Source organism: Kwoniella shandongensis, chromosome 8 (assembly GCF_008629635.2).
Source record: "Kwoniella shandongensis chromosome 8, complete sequence".
Classification (NCBI taxonomy): domain Eukaryota; kingdom Fungi; phylum Basidiomycota; class Tremellomycetes; order Tremellales; family Cryptococcaceae; genus Kwoniella; species Kwoniella shandongensis.
This window is the reverse complement of record NC_089294.1, coordinates 427300-443912: the sequence shown is the minus strand read 5'-3', so window position 1 is coordinate 443912 and position 16613 is coordinate 427300. Positions and strand designations below refer to the sequence as shown.

Sequence of the window (16613 nt, the reverse complement as noted above, 5' to 3'; positions counted from 1 at the left end):
GTTAAATCATTCATTCGCAACGACATTGAAATGAGTTCTTTCTCCCACGGCACGATGATTCCACTGTGAGCTGTGTTGCATCGACCATGATGTTGAGGTCATTACTGTCATCTTCCTCTTCGCGATCACGCCAACAAGGCACACCATCTTCTCCCAAGGCATCTCTTGTGTGTTCTTCGACAACTCGCACTGTACCGAGATTGATTCCTGAGCTCCTGCCGCTCGTCGTCCCTTACGCTGATACACCGACACTCTTCAACCTTTGCTTGGTTGATATACACACGAGTCATCTTGCTCATCCACTACTGTACGACGTTGTACAACTCCATTCGCCCGATGCGATCATACGATTCATCCAACGACCTCCGGCAGCTCGAAGACGTAAGATCAAACATATCGACGTACTCCTCGACCCGCTTTTCGTCCGACATAGGGAATTCCGACGTGCCACTCTGAATAAAGATAAGTCACATCCACAATATGGCTGGGACAGACTAGACGGTTTGAACAGTCTACATCTCACGACGAAGGGAGAGGACAAGTTTAAGAGAGTATCCAAAAAGGGATTTAGGACAGTAGAGACGGACTGGTCGATACAGGATCTGATCAAGATTTGGGTCGGAGAACGAATTGCTCCATCTCAAGGTCCAGCTCATTTCAGATGGAGACATATCGACATCAATAAAAACAAGTTAATGGAGGAGGAATCACCTTATCATACTTTTCGATGGCCATTCGAATTTTTGTCCGATTGGACAAACGTCATTTCCATCGATCTACCACTTACCCAATATCCGATAAACGAGGGATTTCATCTCTCCTCGCTCGAAATCAAAGCGATTCAATATTTCTCGATCGCAGGTCGGACTCTCGCTAGTAATGCATTATCAAGGATAATTTCCGATGTGATCAATCACCAACGTGACCAGAAAGAAGAAAATGGGAACGGAAAAAGAAAGGTGTTGGAAGTGAGAGAACCGGTGGATGAATTGATTAGAGAAGGGTTGGAACAGCTGAAAAGGGAGGAAGATAAAGCTTATCTCAGAGTCGTTGTTCGTCCGACCAGGAGGGAATCAGCAGCGGAATGGAGATACAGAGTTGGAAAGGGAGAATGGATGGACACTTGACAATAAAAGGACAGAAGTAATCAAAATAAGTGGGGTAACTCGATGAAGGGATCAGATGATTGATGACTGCGAAGCGGTCTCACGACGTTCAAATCGCCTCGCAGATACCGCCCAACACATCTCGCCCCCTTCCGGTCCAAGGAAGCCGCAGCGGGTCATCACAGATGATTTTGAAGCTAGCTCTTGTCGGGGATTGGACCCTCCCAGCCATGTTACTGAGTGGAGATGGTATTCGGAGCAACATCTGGATGGAGATTTAGCGTGTGGAGAAGATGACACGACGAAGCACACGCCGTGTTGACGTCATTAGCAACAAGAACAACAACAACACGGAAACACGACATCAACACGAGGCACACTTGTGTTCATTTTTGGACCGTCCTAGAGCTCTTACTATGATTCCCCTCTCCAGAAGTGATCGTTATTCTGTTCCAACTTTTACTGTTATGCTCAACATCAGAAAGGAAATATGTTTCCCCTCAAGATAGTGCTCCTCTGGGCATTTCTCCTCGCTAAGGAGTTTGTTAAAATCTTCATCGCAGACTACCCACCTGACGTTCGCCCGCTGTGTAAAGTACCCACCGACAGGCAGGAAATTGCGTCGGGATCAAAGGATATCAGCCCTCCTCCGAGTGTCGGTTCTACCTCTCCCACCAAGAACGTGGAGACCGAATGCCGCGCAGACCGTCCAAGTATCCCTGACGACGTTATTGTCTTCATCATATCTCACACCTACGACGCATTCACCCTCCTATCCCTCGCACTACTCAACAAAAACGTTCATGTGCAAGCGATCCACCGTCTTTACCGATTCGTTCGTTTGCGTACGCCACAAGCCATCCTTTCTTTCGTCAAGAATGCCGGTCCAGCGAAACGTCTATTGGTCAAACAATGCGAGATCACCTTGTCGGTCTATCATTATGCGAGTTGCGACTTCCGTGAGGCCCAGCCAGATCTTCAGAGTGGTCGATATGGTCTCTATAACCTCGATATCCTCCATCTTTTCACTTCTGGACCAAAGTACCCGCCCCGCTTTTTCTTTCCGACATTGTACCGCGATCCGGCTACACGCTCGATACCATGATCGAGCGATGGATAGGATCAATCTGCCTAGAGAACGGTCCCAGACAATTCAAGAGCCGTCATCTTGCGCCCAGCACAGCCGACGCGCATTCGACATACGGATTGCCCTGGCTAACCGAGCGTACGCTTTTGGCTCTGATCACACAATGGTCACAGCTCGAGTCACAGCTCGAGTCACTGGGTCTACCGCATATCAATTATACTGGAGGTTCCCTGCGAGAGCGCATGCCCGCCGCCAGCACCAGCCTCATTACACACGTCTCAATCTGCGATTGTAATTGCAAAGATCCCTTGGCAAAGGAGCTTGCCGATTGGATGCGTTCGAAGGTAGCAGATTCGGTGCTAAATGAACAGGAGACCGATGTGAATGGAACGAGGATTGAGTATCGACACTCAGCGCGGCCAGTTCTTGAAATTAGAGGCGAAGGAGCGATGAAATTCCAAGGATATTATTCCGTAATGGAAGCTCTTCATCCCTCGAACGCTCGTCCAGGCGAACGCATCGAAATACGAGAGGCTTCTCGAGATAGAGACGAAAACCCGCGAGTTCACGTCCATTAGCCATACAGTATCTCGACCCGATCGCAGATGTGTTCCGTAATTCCAAGTTAGAAGAGGAGGATGAATCAGATGAAGGGCTTTTTGACCTAAACTCATGTGACTATGATAGTGACTCCGGTCATTGAGAGTTCACTAGGTCTAGTTGAGAGACGTCTAAACACGTTAACAGTTCGCTTGGACGTTCCTCATTATATATGACACTTTGAGTTGGGTTATGTGTATGGTGTACGACTTGGAGTATAAGACGATACTGTATGTATAAATCATGACACACAAGGGTGGATCACTGGCTGCTGGAGTGGGCTGCACTCATGCCGACAATGATGCAGTCAAAGCTCTCCCGACGTCATCACCACGAACCTCTACGCGTCGTTACCGCACTGACCACCCGCCCACATCCCCGAGCCCGTTCTTTCGCCAAAACGACTCGTGTCAACTCTTCGTTCTCTCTGCGTCGTTCTTCTCCATTTTTTCTTTCTTCTGATCTTTGAGTCGTAAGACCTCGACCAAGTCCTCCTTTGATCAAGATCCTCAACAACCTTCCCGCGCTCGCTGACCCACCTGCTACTGTACCTCGAAGAAGCGTCACGGACCCGCAAGAAATCGTGCCTCTAGATTCGAACTCAAGTCCGCATGACCATGCAAATACCCGATGATGTCCTCGCTCTCGTCATCTTTCACATCGACCCCAACGATTCGTCCACCCTTCTTTCTCTCGCTCGTGTCAACCGCTTTGCGAACCATCATGCGACCCGCCTCCTCTACCAGAATGTCCGACTAGATACGCCTCGAGCAATTGTCTCGTTCATCCAATATACGACCGCAGCGAATCGTCTACTTGTCAAACAGCTCCATCTCACCTTGACAATTTATCATTACACCAACTCTGCCTTCCGTGAACTTCAATCGACGCTCAAGCCAGGTCAGATGGAACTCGAGAACCTCGCCATTCTCCACCTCATCACTTCTGGACCACGTTTCCACCGGCAGACTTCGCCCACGCTGAAACTCGATTCGGACTGCACGCTTGACATTTTGATCCAGTTATGGAGTGCGGTTTTCTGTCATGGAATCGGTCCGAAACAATTCATCGCGCGTCACCTTCTCCCCAGAACAGAAAAAGACGGCTCAACATTTGGCTTCCCAATCGGCCTATGTCCTTCTTTATTCCAGGCAATCAGGTCGTGGACCGAGCTCGAATCAATCGACTTGCCCTATATCGGTCCCGACAACATGTATTTGCCGGTCCTCCCTCGGCAACCCTTAGCTGTGCCCATCTCGAACAAGATCAATCATCTATCGGTTGACTGGTACAACACTGACGAACTGCTTGATACAAGTCTTGAGGATTGGATCGAGGCTATTGTCAAACGATACGTCAAGAACAACAAAGTCAATATCATTGATACCTCCAACCCGAATGCGCAACAAAGCGACCCGGACGATCAAAAAGTCAGCAAAATGATCATCACCATCAGGGGCAACGCGACGACATTCTTGGACGAGCTCTGGCCGCTAATCAATCAGCCATCCGAAGAACAGCGATGGTCACACTGGAATTACGTAGAGATCCAGGAAGTTCCGCATGATGGCGACGTCCCAACGCAGTGGTATGATGAAGCAGCCAATCCGGGTGACGACGAGGATGAAGATGATCTGTTGGGTCTCGATGATAATGACGATTCATATTCACTCGACGACCGTCATTTCACCTACGACAGTGACGACGGATTTTGACCCTTCAATAGTGATGACGAGTATGGTGGAACTGGATGGTGAGACGGTAGTGAGACTGATATCAACAGTGCGAGAGAATGATTTCACTTAGCTTCATATCTTCCTGAGCCGGTGTTGTACATAAACATACGCCATAGACGAGAGGCCACATGCATCAATTCATGCCAAATGGGAAGTATAAAGACGCCGCACAAGTGTCTGGCTGTTGTGTACGACATTGCAGCACGACTTGTCTGAGATTTGTGCGAGACCCATCGGCGACCCCGACCATCAACGAATCATTGGGAGACGCTAGGAGACGTTCATACCGTACTTCCTGATCAATGCAATTGATGATTTGATGCGCTATGTCTAGATGATGTACTTCTACATAAAGTCTGCAGCCCCCTTTCTGCCTACTAATCTTGGTACAACCTGAGGTTTCTCAACCCATTCTCCCTCTCCCTCTCCATCTGCTTCTCCAGGAAGTGCTGCTTCCTTCGCTTCCTCCTTCTTCTCGCTCCTCTCCTTTTCTTTCCTCTTCTTCCGCTTCTCCTCTCTTCTCTTCTCTTCCTCCGCATCGTCCTCTCCATCTTCACCTACATCGAATGATAATACACCTTTACGTTTCTTGCTCTTATCCTTTTTCTTCTCCTTCTTCGCGACTTTGTCGTCCTCTCGACGTAGTGTGAAGACAGGTTTGAACGTGTTCAAGTCAACAGGTTTGTCGTCCTCCTCTTCATTCCTCTTTGGCGGGAAAGGATCAACTACCCCAGGTCCAGCTAAGGCTTTGGCACCTGAAACAGTCTTCTCCTTCTCCTTGTCGACCTCCTTCTCGTCATCGTCATCGCCATCATCTTCATCGTCGCTAGCAAAGATGGCTTTGAAAATGTCGATATTGGGTTTCGTGTATGTCAACGTATCTCGTCCCTGGTTCACATCATCCGCCATCCCCACTTCTGCAAGAGTCGTCGGGACTCTCTCCACCGACGTAGGCAGGACACCGACCAAAGATGACGAAGATGTTGATGTTGCTCCTTTGTCGGCAGGTTTGTCGGTACCACCAAGATGGATAAACTTGTCCTCCCAACTTGCGTCGTTCTTCGGTAATGGCATAGCCTCTAATGTTGATCCTCCACCACCACCACCGCTAGACTCTGCAGCCTTCCCTGGATCTCCTTCTGGGTGTGGATCTTGTACCCCGAATCGCTTACAAAGCAATTTCACAGGATAAAACTGCTTCACCTCTCTCGTCATCTTCCCATACATCCCGTTCGCCGCAGCTTGTTCTCTCGGTGTCAAATCTTTCTTCACCTCCATCTCCAGTGTTGGCTTGGGTTTGTCAAGCTCTGCTTTAGCCTTTTCGGCATCGTAGATGTGTAATCCGGGTTTGGCCTGTTTCAGATCCGAAGCCGCAAGTGCTGAACTACCGGTGGTGAATCGACTCGCCATAGCAAATGCCATCGGTTTGAAGATACGTGCTGATGAAGCGAAATCGGCCAGTTCCTTGTTGATGTCGTCTATGGAAGAGGAAGGGCGCAAGACCGGATCCGGTTGTTTAGAGTTGTACGTCTGTGACAGAAGGTATGACTTGTACCGTTCTTGTTTGGCTTCGTCGTCCGCGTACGGGACGTATCCTTTCAGTGCAGCCGACGCTGTTCGTGGTGATAATGGTGGGATCTCAATCTCAGTAGCTTGTGGTCGTGGTGCTTCTTGCGGTTCCGGCTCAAGTGATAATAGAGGTGGCGGGGCTGTGGGTTGGGCTGAAGCTGCAAGAGATGCCAGCCGTTCCTTATCTTTTTCCGACATGTATTCGTATACTGATTTAGCTTTCGAGATCATCCGTTGTTCCTCGCCGAGTGCAGCACCGCGCTACGATCGTGTCAGCTCAGGCTCAATTGATAGTGCAAACATCTCCAGCTCACCTGCTCAAAGGTCAGCGGTCTTCCTGGCGCGCCACGGATCACAGCTTTCTCCTCCTTCTTCTCTCCCGGTTGTTCATCCCATCTCCGTGTTGTCCCCCAGACTCTTGCAGGACGAGGTCTCCAATCTGGCGGTATCTCAGGCATCGCGAACCTGTAAGCGGTATGTCAGCGCTGATTTGTACAAAAACGTCCATACGACGCTATACACGCACCACTTATCCGGGGGCACACCTTTCGGGTCTAAAGCGAATCCTACTAGTACCGGTCTTCCATCGTGCCACCGCTCATCACCACCTGCACCACCATCAAACGGTGGTCTTTCTCTTCCTGGTCCCCTTCTTGAACCAAGCCCTGGTCTCGACGTTGAAGGTCCACCCATGACGATGACATCGTCGTCCTCTTCGTCTCCGTGATTGAAAGCGAAATGTTGTGATGATGATCCCGAAGGTCCACCGTACAAGTCATCATCCTCATCCTCGACAACATGTCCTGCCCTGAAGACCGCTTTTCCCGGTAAACTCCCCATCCCTGTGCCCTTCTCAAACCCTAACCCTTGTTTGTCCTCTTTGTTGTCGTAAGTCAAGAGCTTGACATCTCGAGGTGCGAATGTATGTTTTCCAGCTTCGACATCGTCCATCTCCTCGTCGGCATCGTCGATTCCTACTCGAGCTTTCCCAAGTTTCCCTTCTTGAAGTCGTAATTTCCGAAGTGTCACTCGTGGACCTATACCTTGCCCGGGTCTCCATCCTAGCTTCTGCAGGAGTTTTTGACCGATAGAGTTTCGTGCTGGCGCAATAAGCGATTCAATAGCTGAGGGCAAGCTGAAACGACAGGTGTCAGCTATTAGAACGTTGTACAGCGGTGGCATGTTGGCAGCTCACTTTCGACCCGCAAGCTCCTCTTTCGTCCCTCCAAAGGTATCTGTCCGAAAGGTCTCCGTGTTCTCCAACTTCCTATCATCTTTCAACATCTGTAAATCCTCTTCATCCATGAAGTCTTCCGGCCGTTGGACCTTGTTCGCCCGTTGATTCCGAGACGATTTGAATGTTGAAGGAGCCCATCCTGTATCAATTGCAGTTTCAATGGTCAGCTACTAGACCTCATAACAGCCTCAAGAGACTATGAGCGTACCCTCTTTTGACCCTACGGAGTTGTAATATCCAGCTGAGAATCCACCGGTGAAAGCACCGTGAAATCGACGTCGACCTTGTTCATCTCGGACCTGTACGACGGTTGAATGTCAGCTATGCTCTGATGACGAGTTGCATTATTGTGGCTCACCTCTTGTTGCCATTCCGGAACATACTCCAGCTTGTCACCTTTCCTCTCGTTCAGTGCCGGGAGTGGTGTTCCGATCTATGATGCAGAACATTAGTGTCGAATTCAGACGAGTGACACACGGGATGAGAGTAGCTCACCTGGACGAACGATTCGTTCAAATACGCGCTGTTCACATTGACATTGTCCAGCTCTAGCTTATGCTTGAGCCTGGACGTCATGCTGGTCGTTGTTGGAGCTTGGTAGTATCAGTTATTGTTGCAATGTTACAACTGTATAGTGGTCGCGAAATCGAGGTCTACGAAGATGGAGGTATGGTTAGGTGGCCAATGACCAGTATAATACAGCTAATTTATATAGTTACCCCATATAAGCGAGTGATCTGTTCGGTCTCTCGACGTTGCCGGAGGCAGCACTACTGCTCATCAACATTGTCTTTTCGTGAGTAGGGCTTCTTACTTGCATTACTGTGAACACCCTCTGACCCAACAAAGATGCAAGCCGGACCATCAAGAACCATCGTCACAGACTCGGAGTCCATCCTCCCTTCTTTTCTTACTACTCTCCGGTCATCTTCGCCCATCTCAATCCCACCTCAAACACTCCTCGGCGCTATCACTCATTACCTATCAACATTGGACGACCCGCTTTTATCCGAGTTCGTAACAACGGTGATCACCTCGCCCTCATTATGGAATAGTGCCGATATATCACACGTTGACATACAGAATGCACTACGACTCTCCGTCCCTGCTAAGATTGCTATAATCGAAAATGCGACGAAAGAGATATACTTTGCCGAATCTAGAAGAAGGAGACGAGCTCGAAGATGGTTGAACTCACTGATCGAAGCTGTCATATCACTTGACCATAGTACAGTCCGACTGAAGGTGCTCATAAGTGTGTTAGAAGGACTTGATGATGCGCCGACTGTTGAGTGGGGGTCGGAGAGGATGACATTGGAAGAAGAGGTCGTTCTTGCTTTTGCCGAGTGGACGGAGTTGGAGAACACAGAAGGTATGGACTTGCTCTGCACGGCTATACCACAAATCGATGTGGCTCGCTTACGAGCACTGAATATGATCGTGAGTGCAGTCTCTCCCCCCAAATACACATTTGCTTTTCGCTAAAGTGTCCTAACAGGACCTCGCACCGAAAATCCGATATGCTCTAATCGATCTGGTCAACCCAACTTCTAGCCAAAAGCCGCAGGATATCGCACCCATACTATCCAGAGCTCTTGCCAGGTCTTACGAAGTTCTTAACTCGGGTGGACCGACAAGCCAACATCACGCATGGGAGACGATGCGAACGTTTTGCACAAGTATGCGTGAAGTAGGAGAGAAGCTGGAAGGTGGATTCAGTGACCAGAGGGGCTCGAATAGTGGTGAGTATACCTACTTAGACCAGTGTAGAGTATCAATGCTGATGGTGATTTGTTGTAGGTGACACCGATAGCTGGGAAAGACACAAGACCGCGTTCTTCGCCTTCCTCCTTCCCGCTTCGACCATCCTGGACATCACACTCCAAGACGCCGGCAGCTATCCCTCCATCATCCGAAACGTCGACATTCCACGCTCGGCAGAAATGGCAATTCAGCTCTTATTGACTTTGGGAACATTTGCGTTCCTCACCGATCTGAGTGATGGTGGATTCGAGCATTATCATCGGATCTTATATGGTAGTCTTGATATCATTGCTGAGCAAAGCGGTACACCCAGCGCCGAAAGACTATTCAGGGAATTGTCAAGCGGTAGTTCAACGAGCTTGTCTGACGCTCGAGCTGCGTATATCTTATTACTTGGAGAAGAGCTAGTTCACCACTTGGGTAGTCGGTCGATCGACATACTCCTCCCTCTAGCTGAAAAGTAAGTCATCATGCCATTCCTTTGATAGCTGTGCTGAATGCGTTCTCAGACATGCTCATAGACCAGCTCATCGAGCGAGTTTCGAAGCTGCTCACGCATTCTTGTTATCCCTACTACGGTCTGCCTCGGAGACATTGGAGATGACAACTGCGCAAGGGGACTTCTTCGATGCCCTTCTGCCGAATTACTTACATATCCTGACAAAAGTGAGTAAACCCATTTTCCTGCATGTCGTTTGTGAGTGAATGCTGATCGAGTCATTTGTGAATGAATAGCAAGCGAAACGAGGCGATATCACCCCTGATCAACTCAAAGATGCTTTCCCGCTTGTTGTGGAAGCTGCAGCACGTCGATCCCCTCTCTCTATCCAAATATGTCTCGACTCACTCAACACCCTCCTCCCCTCGGCCGAAACAAGGATGATCCGCATCGCTGTCGCTCCGCATATTCCGGCTGAGAGATTGAGAGGTTATCTTGACGAGCTAGCAGGTGTGATCATGACCACTCCCAAAGACTCGGAAGAGAGATTGGACCTCGCCAGAAGGGCATTTGAGATGGTAATCAAAGATTTAGGAGATGACGTGAAAGAATCAGGAGTGGAATGGTGGATGAAATGGAGGAACGAGTTTGAAGGTACTAATAGACACGGACAGGGATTTATCAGAAGTAGATTGTAAGATGCAATGCAATGCATATTGTATTGTCATAAACATGGTTTGTGTTACGTCTCAAATGTCAATGCTGTTTCTTTGATCATCACTCGAGCCTGTCTCGCGCCTGGCCAGGTAATTTGGACATCACTCAAAGCGCTCGTCGAATCTAGCGGTACTATATTCCACACCACATGTTAGCGAAACATCCAGCAACCCCTCGCGGAGATCATACCTCTCTCAAGCCACCACTTGACTCACCATCATCGACTCTCATGAATTCTATCCTTTTGAAGGGTTCACCCTTCTCACCACCTTGTCTAGGTGGTGCACCGACGTTGAAGAACCCACTCAGACTACTACCCACTTTCCATACAGTCACCGAGCCTTCTTCCAAGGAGACCGTGATCAACCTTCGTCCGTCTGGAGAGAAGGTGACGGCTGATACGGGATGTTTGTGTGGTTCTATCACGTAAAGACGAGAGGCGGTTTTCAGATCGTACCTGTACAGACAAACGGTGTCAGCATTGGCCCCTCATTGAACTACCAGAAAAGGGTATAGGCGGAAACTCACATGATGACTGCACCTTCGTGGGTACCAACTGCTAGTCTCTGGGTACCACTATGGAAGTCGATTGTTGAAAAACTATTGTGGTGCCCGTCCGTCCGTCAGTCCTTACTTCACCCAAGCTGCTTGCTGTGAGATGCTACTCACGCCAAAACCAGTTCATTGAGGATGACAGTCGCAGCTTGCCAAACGTCATCTCTCATTTTCCCTACGTTCGGATCCAAACTCTTCACCACCGCTTCTGCAATTCTCGGCAGACCATTCTCTAACACTGCTGGTTTCTTCCTCGCCATAAACACACACAATTTCATGATACTACTTCTCGCTTCGGCGGATCTCGCATCGAGGATGTCCATTGACAAGGTAGACATGAAGAGTGGGGCATTGGAAGATGCGACGTGGAGTACTGCAAGACGTGATTGTGCCGCGATCGAAGTCCCGGATATGGAATATGTTGAAGAGGCCGATTCTTTGCTTGTTGAGAGGTGGAACAATCGACGAAGTAGGTCGGATGGGTCGACATACGATTGCCAAGTCGCAAAGCCCTTCGAACAGAGTTCGACGGCGAGAGGGAGATGCAACCCTTTGGTTTCGTGCAGGTACAGCGTTACAGACTCGGCGATCGCTTTGAGCGCGCTGGAAAGGAAGGAACTTAGTGCACTGAACTCCTAATGTAGTTATCGCGGATTCTGCACATACCTTGGGTTCATCGACTGATACTTGTGTAAAGCGATACCTCCTAGGAGAGTCAAAGCATGCGCCGCACTCGCCGGAAGCACGACAGTCGAACGACGACTTGGCACTGAAGACACAGTCAGCTTCGCGGCTTCACAAAGCTTCCGCACACATACAATCTGATTGTTTCGCTTCCACTACCGCATCAATCTCCGCTTCGCTCATCCTTCCCACCCTGGCTGCAAACAGCATACGTGCCGCTTGGTGAACGTCCGCTAGTTGTCGCCATGTTGATCAGCTTTGACCGACACTTCGTGAGACATAGCGACTTACCAGACGAATCCAAGTAGTATGAGGCGAAGAAGTCCAAGTCCGGCTCCACGATGTTTGAAGGCAAGGCAGCCGTGTAAAAAGCAATGACTTCGGCTGCCCATCGCTCGTGATCTGAACATTTCATGTCATTAGCCTTCCATGCGTTTTTGCATGACAACTGCACTGACCTGGAGAATCCAAGAATGGCCGCAATAGGGTGATGATGACAAGCTGTCTCAACCCAGTCGCAGAGGGAGACACGCGCCATGCTTCAACGCCAGTGGCATAGCAGAGCTCTTGCGCTTGGCTAATATCATATCTCGTCAGCGCGTAGGATGTCCGGGGTGAATGCGTGAAGCTTACTCTGCATGTCCCACGACGATCGGTATTTGCGGTTTTCGGATACCTAGATTCTCGGTACATATGCCATCGACTCTCTCATCGATGCCGAAGGTAAGAAAGATGGATAGCAGGTTTCTCAAAGTGCGGAGAGGACTGTGATTCGGGTTATTCTTTGAAGAATGGAGCCATCGGCCTAATTCGCGCAGATCGAGATTGAGCAAACGTCCTGAGGTAAAAGGACAGTCAGCCTCGATCAAGTGAGCTCTACTTTGAGAACTGACCCAATTCGCTGCCAGGGGGCGGGGTTGTCACAGCCGGTACAAGGGGACTAGCTTTTTCCACCTGTCCCAGATTACTAGATTTAGAGACGATCAGCTATGAATCCCAGTACCAGTACCGGGTCACTTACACCTCTGCCCAGTCACCCGTCTGCAACATTTCTTCGGCCGCGTCCAGACCAGTCGACCGTCTGAATTCTTGCGTTTGGGTGTTCCATACCCTCGCTTTACCATTCGCGTACGCAATCAAGATGTCTTTCCCTTCTACAAATACACGTCGGAGCGGGGTGCGTGATGCCGGGATGAGATACAGTCTAACCAAATACAAGGCGTCAGCTGATTGCCCGAATGAACGCAGACAAGGAGAAGGGACGCACTGCTCCATATTGACTAAAGATATGATGCCTATCGTACCTGCTTTCGAGGTACATAGCAATGACCCTTGAAGTGAACCAGCTTGTGGCATATCAAGAAGCGAGAGAGACTCCACAGGCCATGCGAAGAGTGACCATGAACCGCAAAGCTTGAAAGGACTGTAGAAGTATCAGATGTGTGACCCAGGTTGCAGCATTAACTGTCTCTATCACTCACTTCACTGTCCATATTCGGACCACACCATCCTCATCACCGGCGACAAGGAATCGGTCTCTGCTGCCCTTGGGACCATTCACGATCTTCGAACATGTCACGGGCGAATCAAGTCGGTCCACAGTGGGAGCATCGTCAGGTGAGGCCGCCTTAAACCCAGCGAAGATGGCATCGAAAGGTTGAGCATAGATGTTTCCTTGTGCTGCGTGGAGGTTTTCATCAGAACTGGTCAATCGGTGTGATGAGCGGTCAACTTACGATCTGAGACAAACGTATCCTCAATACTTGTAGGGGTCAAATGTCCGATTTTGCTTGGAATGTTGGATGATGTTGGGGAAAATACGATCTGCGATTGCGGATCCTTGACGGTCACGTCAACGGACAACACATCTTCCAGTCGAACGACCAGTAAATGGTGGTCGTGACCGAGGAAGATGGAAGTCGCGCTGCTGATCTCCGTCGTCCGGTCGAATCTACGCACTTAGTCAGCCTATTGACTGTCGACGCTGGGGAAAAGCAAGATTCAACCTACCTCAAATTACCGTTGCGTTCGTCGACGATGCCCTTCTGCGTATAGACAAGAGCGGAAGTCTGTTCTGTTGTATCAGCCGGATGCATCTTCTTGTCAGCCTCGTCGGACTGACCTCGGTTCGAATTACCACATCCCGCCAATTCGAAGAGAAAGCGACGTCCTTTACGACTTGCTTGGAAGGGGTACTCATCGTTCCCCTCACACTCATCGTCTTCCCATCGCAGTGGAACAGCTAAAGCGGTACTAAGCACAAGCGACCAGATATATTTGAAGGGCGCTTACGTCAACTGCATCATCGGCCCAGCCTACACCATCTCCATCTGCACACAGTTTGATTCTCTTCCAGTTACCATATCCATCCCTTTCTACCTCTTTGCCTTCCCCGATACCTGGAATGACTTCCTCCACTTTATCTTCGTCCTTTCCTTTCCTTCCCCAATCAGCCCGCTTGACCGCCAAGTACTTGGCAAAACCCTTCTCGGGTCGATCGTTCGCAGATGAGGTCTCCGCTGCCTCCTTGAGTTGCGAGTGTGAGGCAGATTTGCGGAGACCCTCGTGCTGTTCTTTGACTTGGGATGGATTTGGCGTAGCCGAGCGAGCTATGGACGAAGGGAGAAGACTCGAGGAGGAACGAAGTTGAGGGGACGTTTTCGGCAGAGGGCTGTTCGAGGAGTTTGTTGGCAGAGATGGGAAAATGATAGGGTAGGAGGTGAGTGACTGAGGTGTGGCGTGTATGATGAAGTTTGCTACAGATCGCCATGTCAGCTACATTGCCACCCTATCGGAAAAAGTTTGTTGGCAGCTGGACGACTCACTCTCGGCATCTCGACATACTCCAATATCTCCCTCACCTGGCAGCTCTAGTCGTGCGATAATATCACACCCTTGAGGGGCGACGTTGAGCATCACGACTCTCGTGACTTCGCCGTTCGGACTGGGTAAAGCGCAAGGCCAAGGTAGACCATGTGCGACCAGCAGCGATGTCTGGTCCATCATTGTCAGCTTGATACCCTCGAATTGTACTTGGATTGCCAAGCTCACCTCTCCATTCTTTGCCACATGAACGTCGCGCCATGACCAGAAGTGGGGGATCTTCAGAGTGGTCTTGCTACTTGATGCGGTCGATGAAGGCTTCAACTCCTCTGATGTTCCGAGGTTCACATGTGCGATACTCGATAATGTTGTTAAGGAGAAAACATCAAGCAAACTAGTGGTACAGTCAGCCTGGTCGCCTCGCAAGTGGGGGAAGTTGCACTCACCCTTCGTCCCTCAATATGCACAAGGCATCAACCTCCTCAAATACTTTCATGGCGACGATTTTCCCTCGTCCTGCCGAAGCCAAGATCACTCTTGAAACCTTTCGTGCTTCCTCAGAAGTATTACTATGCCTCCCTTGGTCTTTGTCTACCATCATAGCTGGCGTTGGACTCCTCTCGATTGCCGCTTCAACCATCTTCAGATCCTCCCTTTCTTTCTGATCTTCCAGCTTCTCCTTCTCCATCGCTCTATCCACTTCCACCTCTTCCATTTGTTCTCTAAGTTCGCTCGCCTCATCAATCGAATTTGAGCCTCTCCAGAAACCGAACCGTGATGTATTACCACCGCTGTCCGTTGTTGCAGAAGCGATAGATTTGGGCGAAGCCGCACCTGAATGTGTTTCCTGTTCTTCTTTTCCGTGAACACCCGTCAACCCCCTTCTCCCGATCGCACCGATACCCAGACCGACCACACCTTCTTCTCGTCGTTCCTTGTGTTCACGAAGTTGATCTCGAAGGTCGGTACGATCAGACAAGCTTGATCGATGGGTATGTACATCTGGAGGGGCAGCGGATGCAGTTGCCGAAGAGAGTGTGGTGATGGGTAATTGACGTGCGGAAGGAGGCGGGGAGAATGCTGATGTTCGTCGTTTCGAGGAGTTGGTGATGATTGAAGAGGTACTAGACGTTGCTCGAGGTCTCGATGGACCGGAATATGACGAATTCCGAGGATGAGATGGTCGAGCTCGTCGAGGTGAGGTCGGGAACGTTGGAGAGATAGGTGTGCGGATAGTAGGCAACAGTGATGAGGAAGGTTGGGATGTAGTTCTTGAGGGTCTAGGAGCTTGGCTATTAGAAACGATCCAGACCGTGTTGTCATTACCAGCTAGGGCTATCCGTCTTGAGGAACCAGGTTCGGATACCCATGCGACCACATGAGTCGGGTTAACCGGAAGCGCATTGTCGGACGGAAGACTTGCGTCAAGGAGGAAAGGGATGATCAAAGGCTTTTCTGCCATGACGAGTGATTCAGATCCTCCGCTTTCAATCTGCCAGTAGGTCCAGAAGCTGCAGCAAGGGATTGAGCGGGGAGTAATCTAGTAGATGACGATTGGGATTGGGAATGGAATCTCGAACAAGTTGGACCCGGCGCCGGAAGTGATGTGACGTGCGCAGAAGATCATTGAATGCACGGACTTCGCCGCCGTCCTTTGGCCAACAACACATGGTGATAGAGGACATGCGGACCGATATACTGACACATGCATGGATGTTCGGTGACTAGCACCTGCTCGCTTGAAGCCATTCATAGAGTAGGCAAGAAAGCACAACCTCAGAGCGAAGCATTGCAAAGGTCGAATTACCCAACACGCCGAGTGCCCTTCAGAATGAATGGCGTAACTTCTGCTTCCTCCTCCAATGAAACTTCACCACTCGAGGAATGGAAATGACTGTTCGGTTCAGTCGAGAGGTGGTGCTCTGCTGTGGTCAGTACAGACTTCCACCCTAGCTTCTGACACAAGTTCATGCACGAGCTTCGCGGTCTTGCAAACAACGAAAGCGATGTCAGACCAAACAGATGTCCAGCTCGTCCACCCCAAGGTTGTTCGTCGAGTTTTGGTCAACGCAGTAGTAAGTTGAAGTGTCCGTCCTCCGCCTGTATTGGAGATACTTCCCATCTTTTTTCAGATGATGGGGACGCAAATCAATCGCGATCGCCGTCGCTCCGCTCATCGTCCCATCGGTATAAGGTATGAAGCAGGTTCATAGCCTACCTCGCTAGCACGCAACCACCTCCAGCATATACTGGTTACCGCAATGCTCAAGCTGTGCATATCCATAATGCTACACAA

At 49.9% G+C, this 16613-nt stretch overlaps 6 protein-coding genes across 6 annotated transcripts; 4 read left to right on the top strand and 2 right to left on the bottom strand.

Annotated features, from left to right (window-relative positions):
* Positions 1 to 86: 86 nt before the first annotated feature.
* On the top strand, positions 87 to 1127 carry CI109_104616 (uncharacterized protein; the record flags this gene model as incomplete). The annotated part of the gene is made up of 1 exon (XM_032005925.1): positions 87 to 1127. One exon carries the CDS (start codon positions 87 to 89, stop codon positions 1125 to 1127), a length of 1041 nt encoding a protein of 346 aa, XP_031859709.1.
* A 469-nt stretch (positions 1128 to 1596) lies between these two features.
* On the top strand, positions 1597 to 2211 carry CI109_104615 (uncharacterized protein; the record flags this gene model as incomplete). Its single annotated transcript, XM_065967526.1, has 1 exon — positions 1597 to 2211. One exon carries the CDS (start codon positions 1597 to 1599, stop codon positions 2209 to 2211), a length of 615 nt encoding a protein of 204 aa, XP_065823598.1.
* Positions 2212 to 3036: 825 nt separating this feature from the next.
* On the top strand, positions 3037 to 4508 carry CI109_104614 (uncharacterized protein; the record flags this gene model as incomplete). Its single annotated transcript, XM_032005924.2, has 2 exons — positions 3037 to 3069; positions 3387 to 4508. 2 exons carry the CDS (start codon positions 3037 to 3039, stop codon positions 4506 to 4508), a joined length of 1155 nt encoding a protein of 384 aa, XP_031859708.2.
* Positions 4509 to 4874: 366 nt separating this feature from the next.
* On the bottom strand, positions 4875 to 7911 carry CI109_104613 (uncharacterized protein; the record flags this gene model as incomplete). The annotated part of the gene is made up of 7 exons (XM_032005923.1): positions 4875 to 6359; positions 6413 to 6563; positions 6625 to 7233; positions 7294 to 7474; positions 7544 to 7634; positions 7694 to 7768; positions 7831 to 7911. 7 exons carry the CDS (start codon positions 7909 to 7911, stop codon positions 4875 to 4877), a joined length of 2673 nt encoding a protein of 890 aa, XP_031859707.1.
* Positions 7912 to 8184: 273 nt separating this feature from the next.
* Positions 8185 to 10236, top strand: CI109_104612 (uncharacterized protein; the record flags this gene model as incomplete). Its single annotated transcript, XM_032005922.1, has 5 exons — positions 8185 to 8775; positions 8834 to 9077; positions 9136 to 9559; positions 9609 to 9765; positions 9835 to 10236. 5 exons carry the CDS (start codon positions 8185 to 8187, stop codon positions 10234 to 10236), a joined length of 1818 nt encoding a protein of 605 aa, XP_031859706.1.
* A 44-nt stretch (positions 10237 to 10280) lies between these two features.
* CI109_104611 (uncharacterized protein) lies at positions 10281 to 15779 on the bottom strand (the record flags this gene model as incomplete). The annotated part of the gene is made up of 20 exons (XM_032005921.1): positions 10281 to 10387; positions 10471 to 10712; positions 10784 to 10855; positions 10925 to 11413; positions 11477 to 11579; positions 11629 to 11727; positions 11786 to 11896; positions 11953 to 12071; positions 12128 to 12332; positions 12388 to 12461; positions 12516 to 12698; positions 12762 to 12917; positions 12976 to 13174; positions 13231 to 13445; positions 13505 to 13563; positions 13617 to 13736; positions 13787 to 14250; positions 14320 to 14488; positions 14546 to 14711; positions 14764 to 15779. The coding sequence occupies 20 exons, from the start codon at positions 15777 to 15779 to the stop codon at positions 10281 to 10283; spliced, it is 4368 nt and encodes a 1455-aa protein (XP_031859705.1).
* Positions 15780 to 16613: the final 834 nt, after the last annotated feature.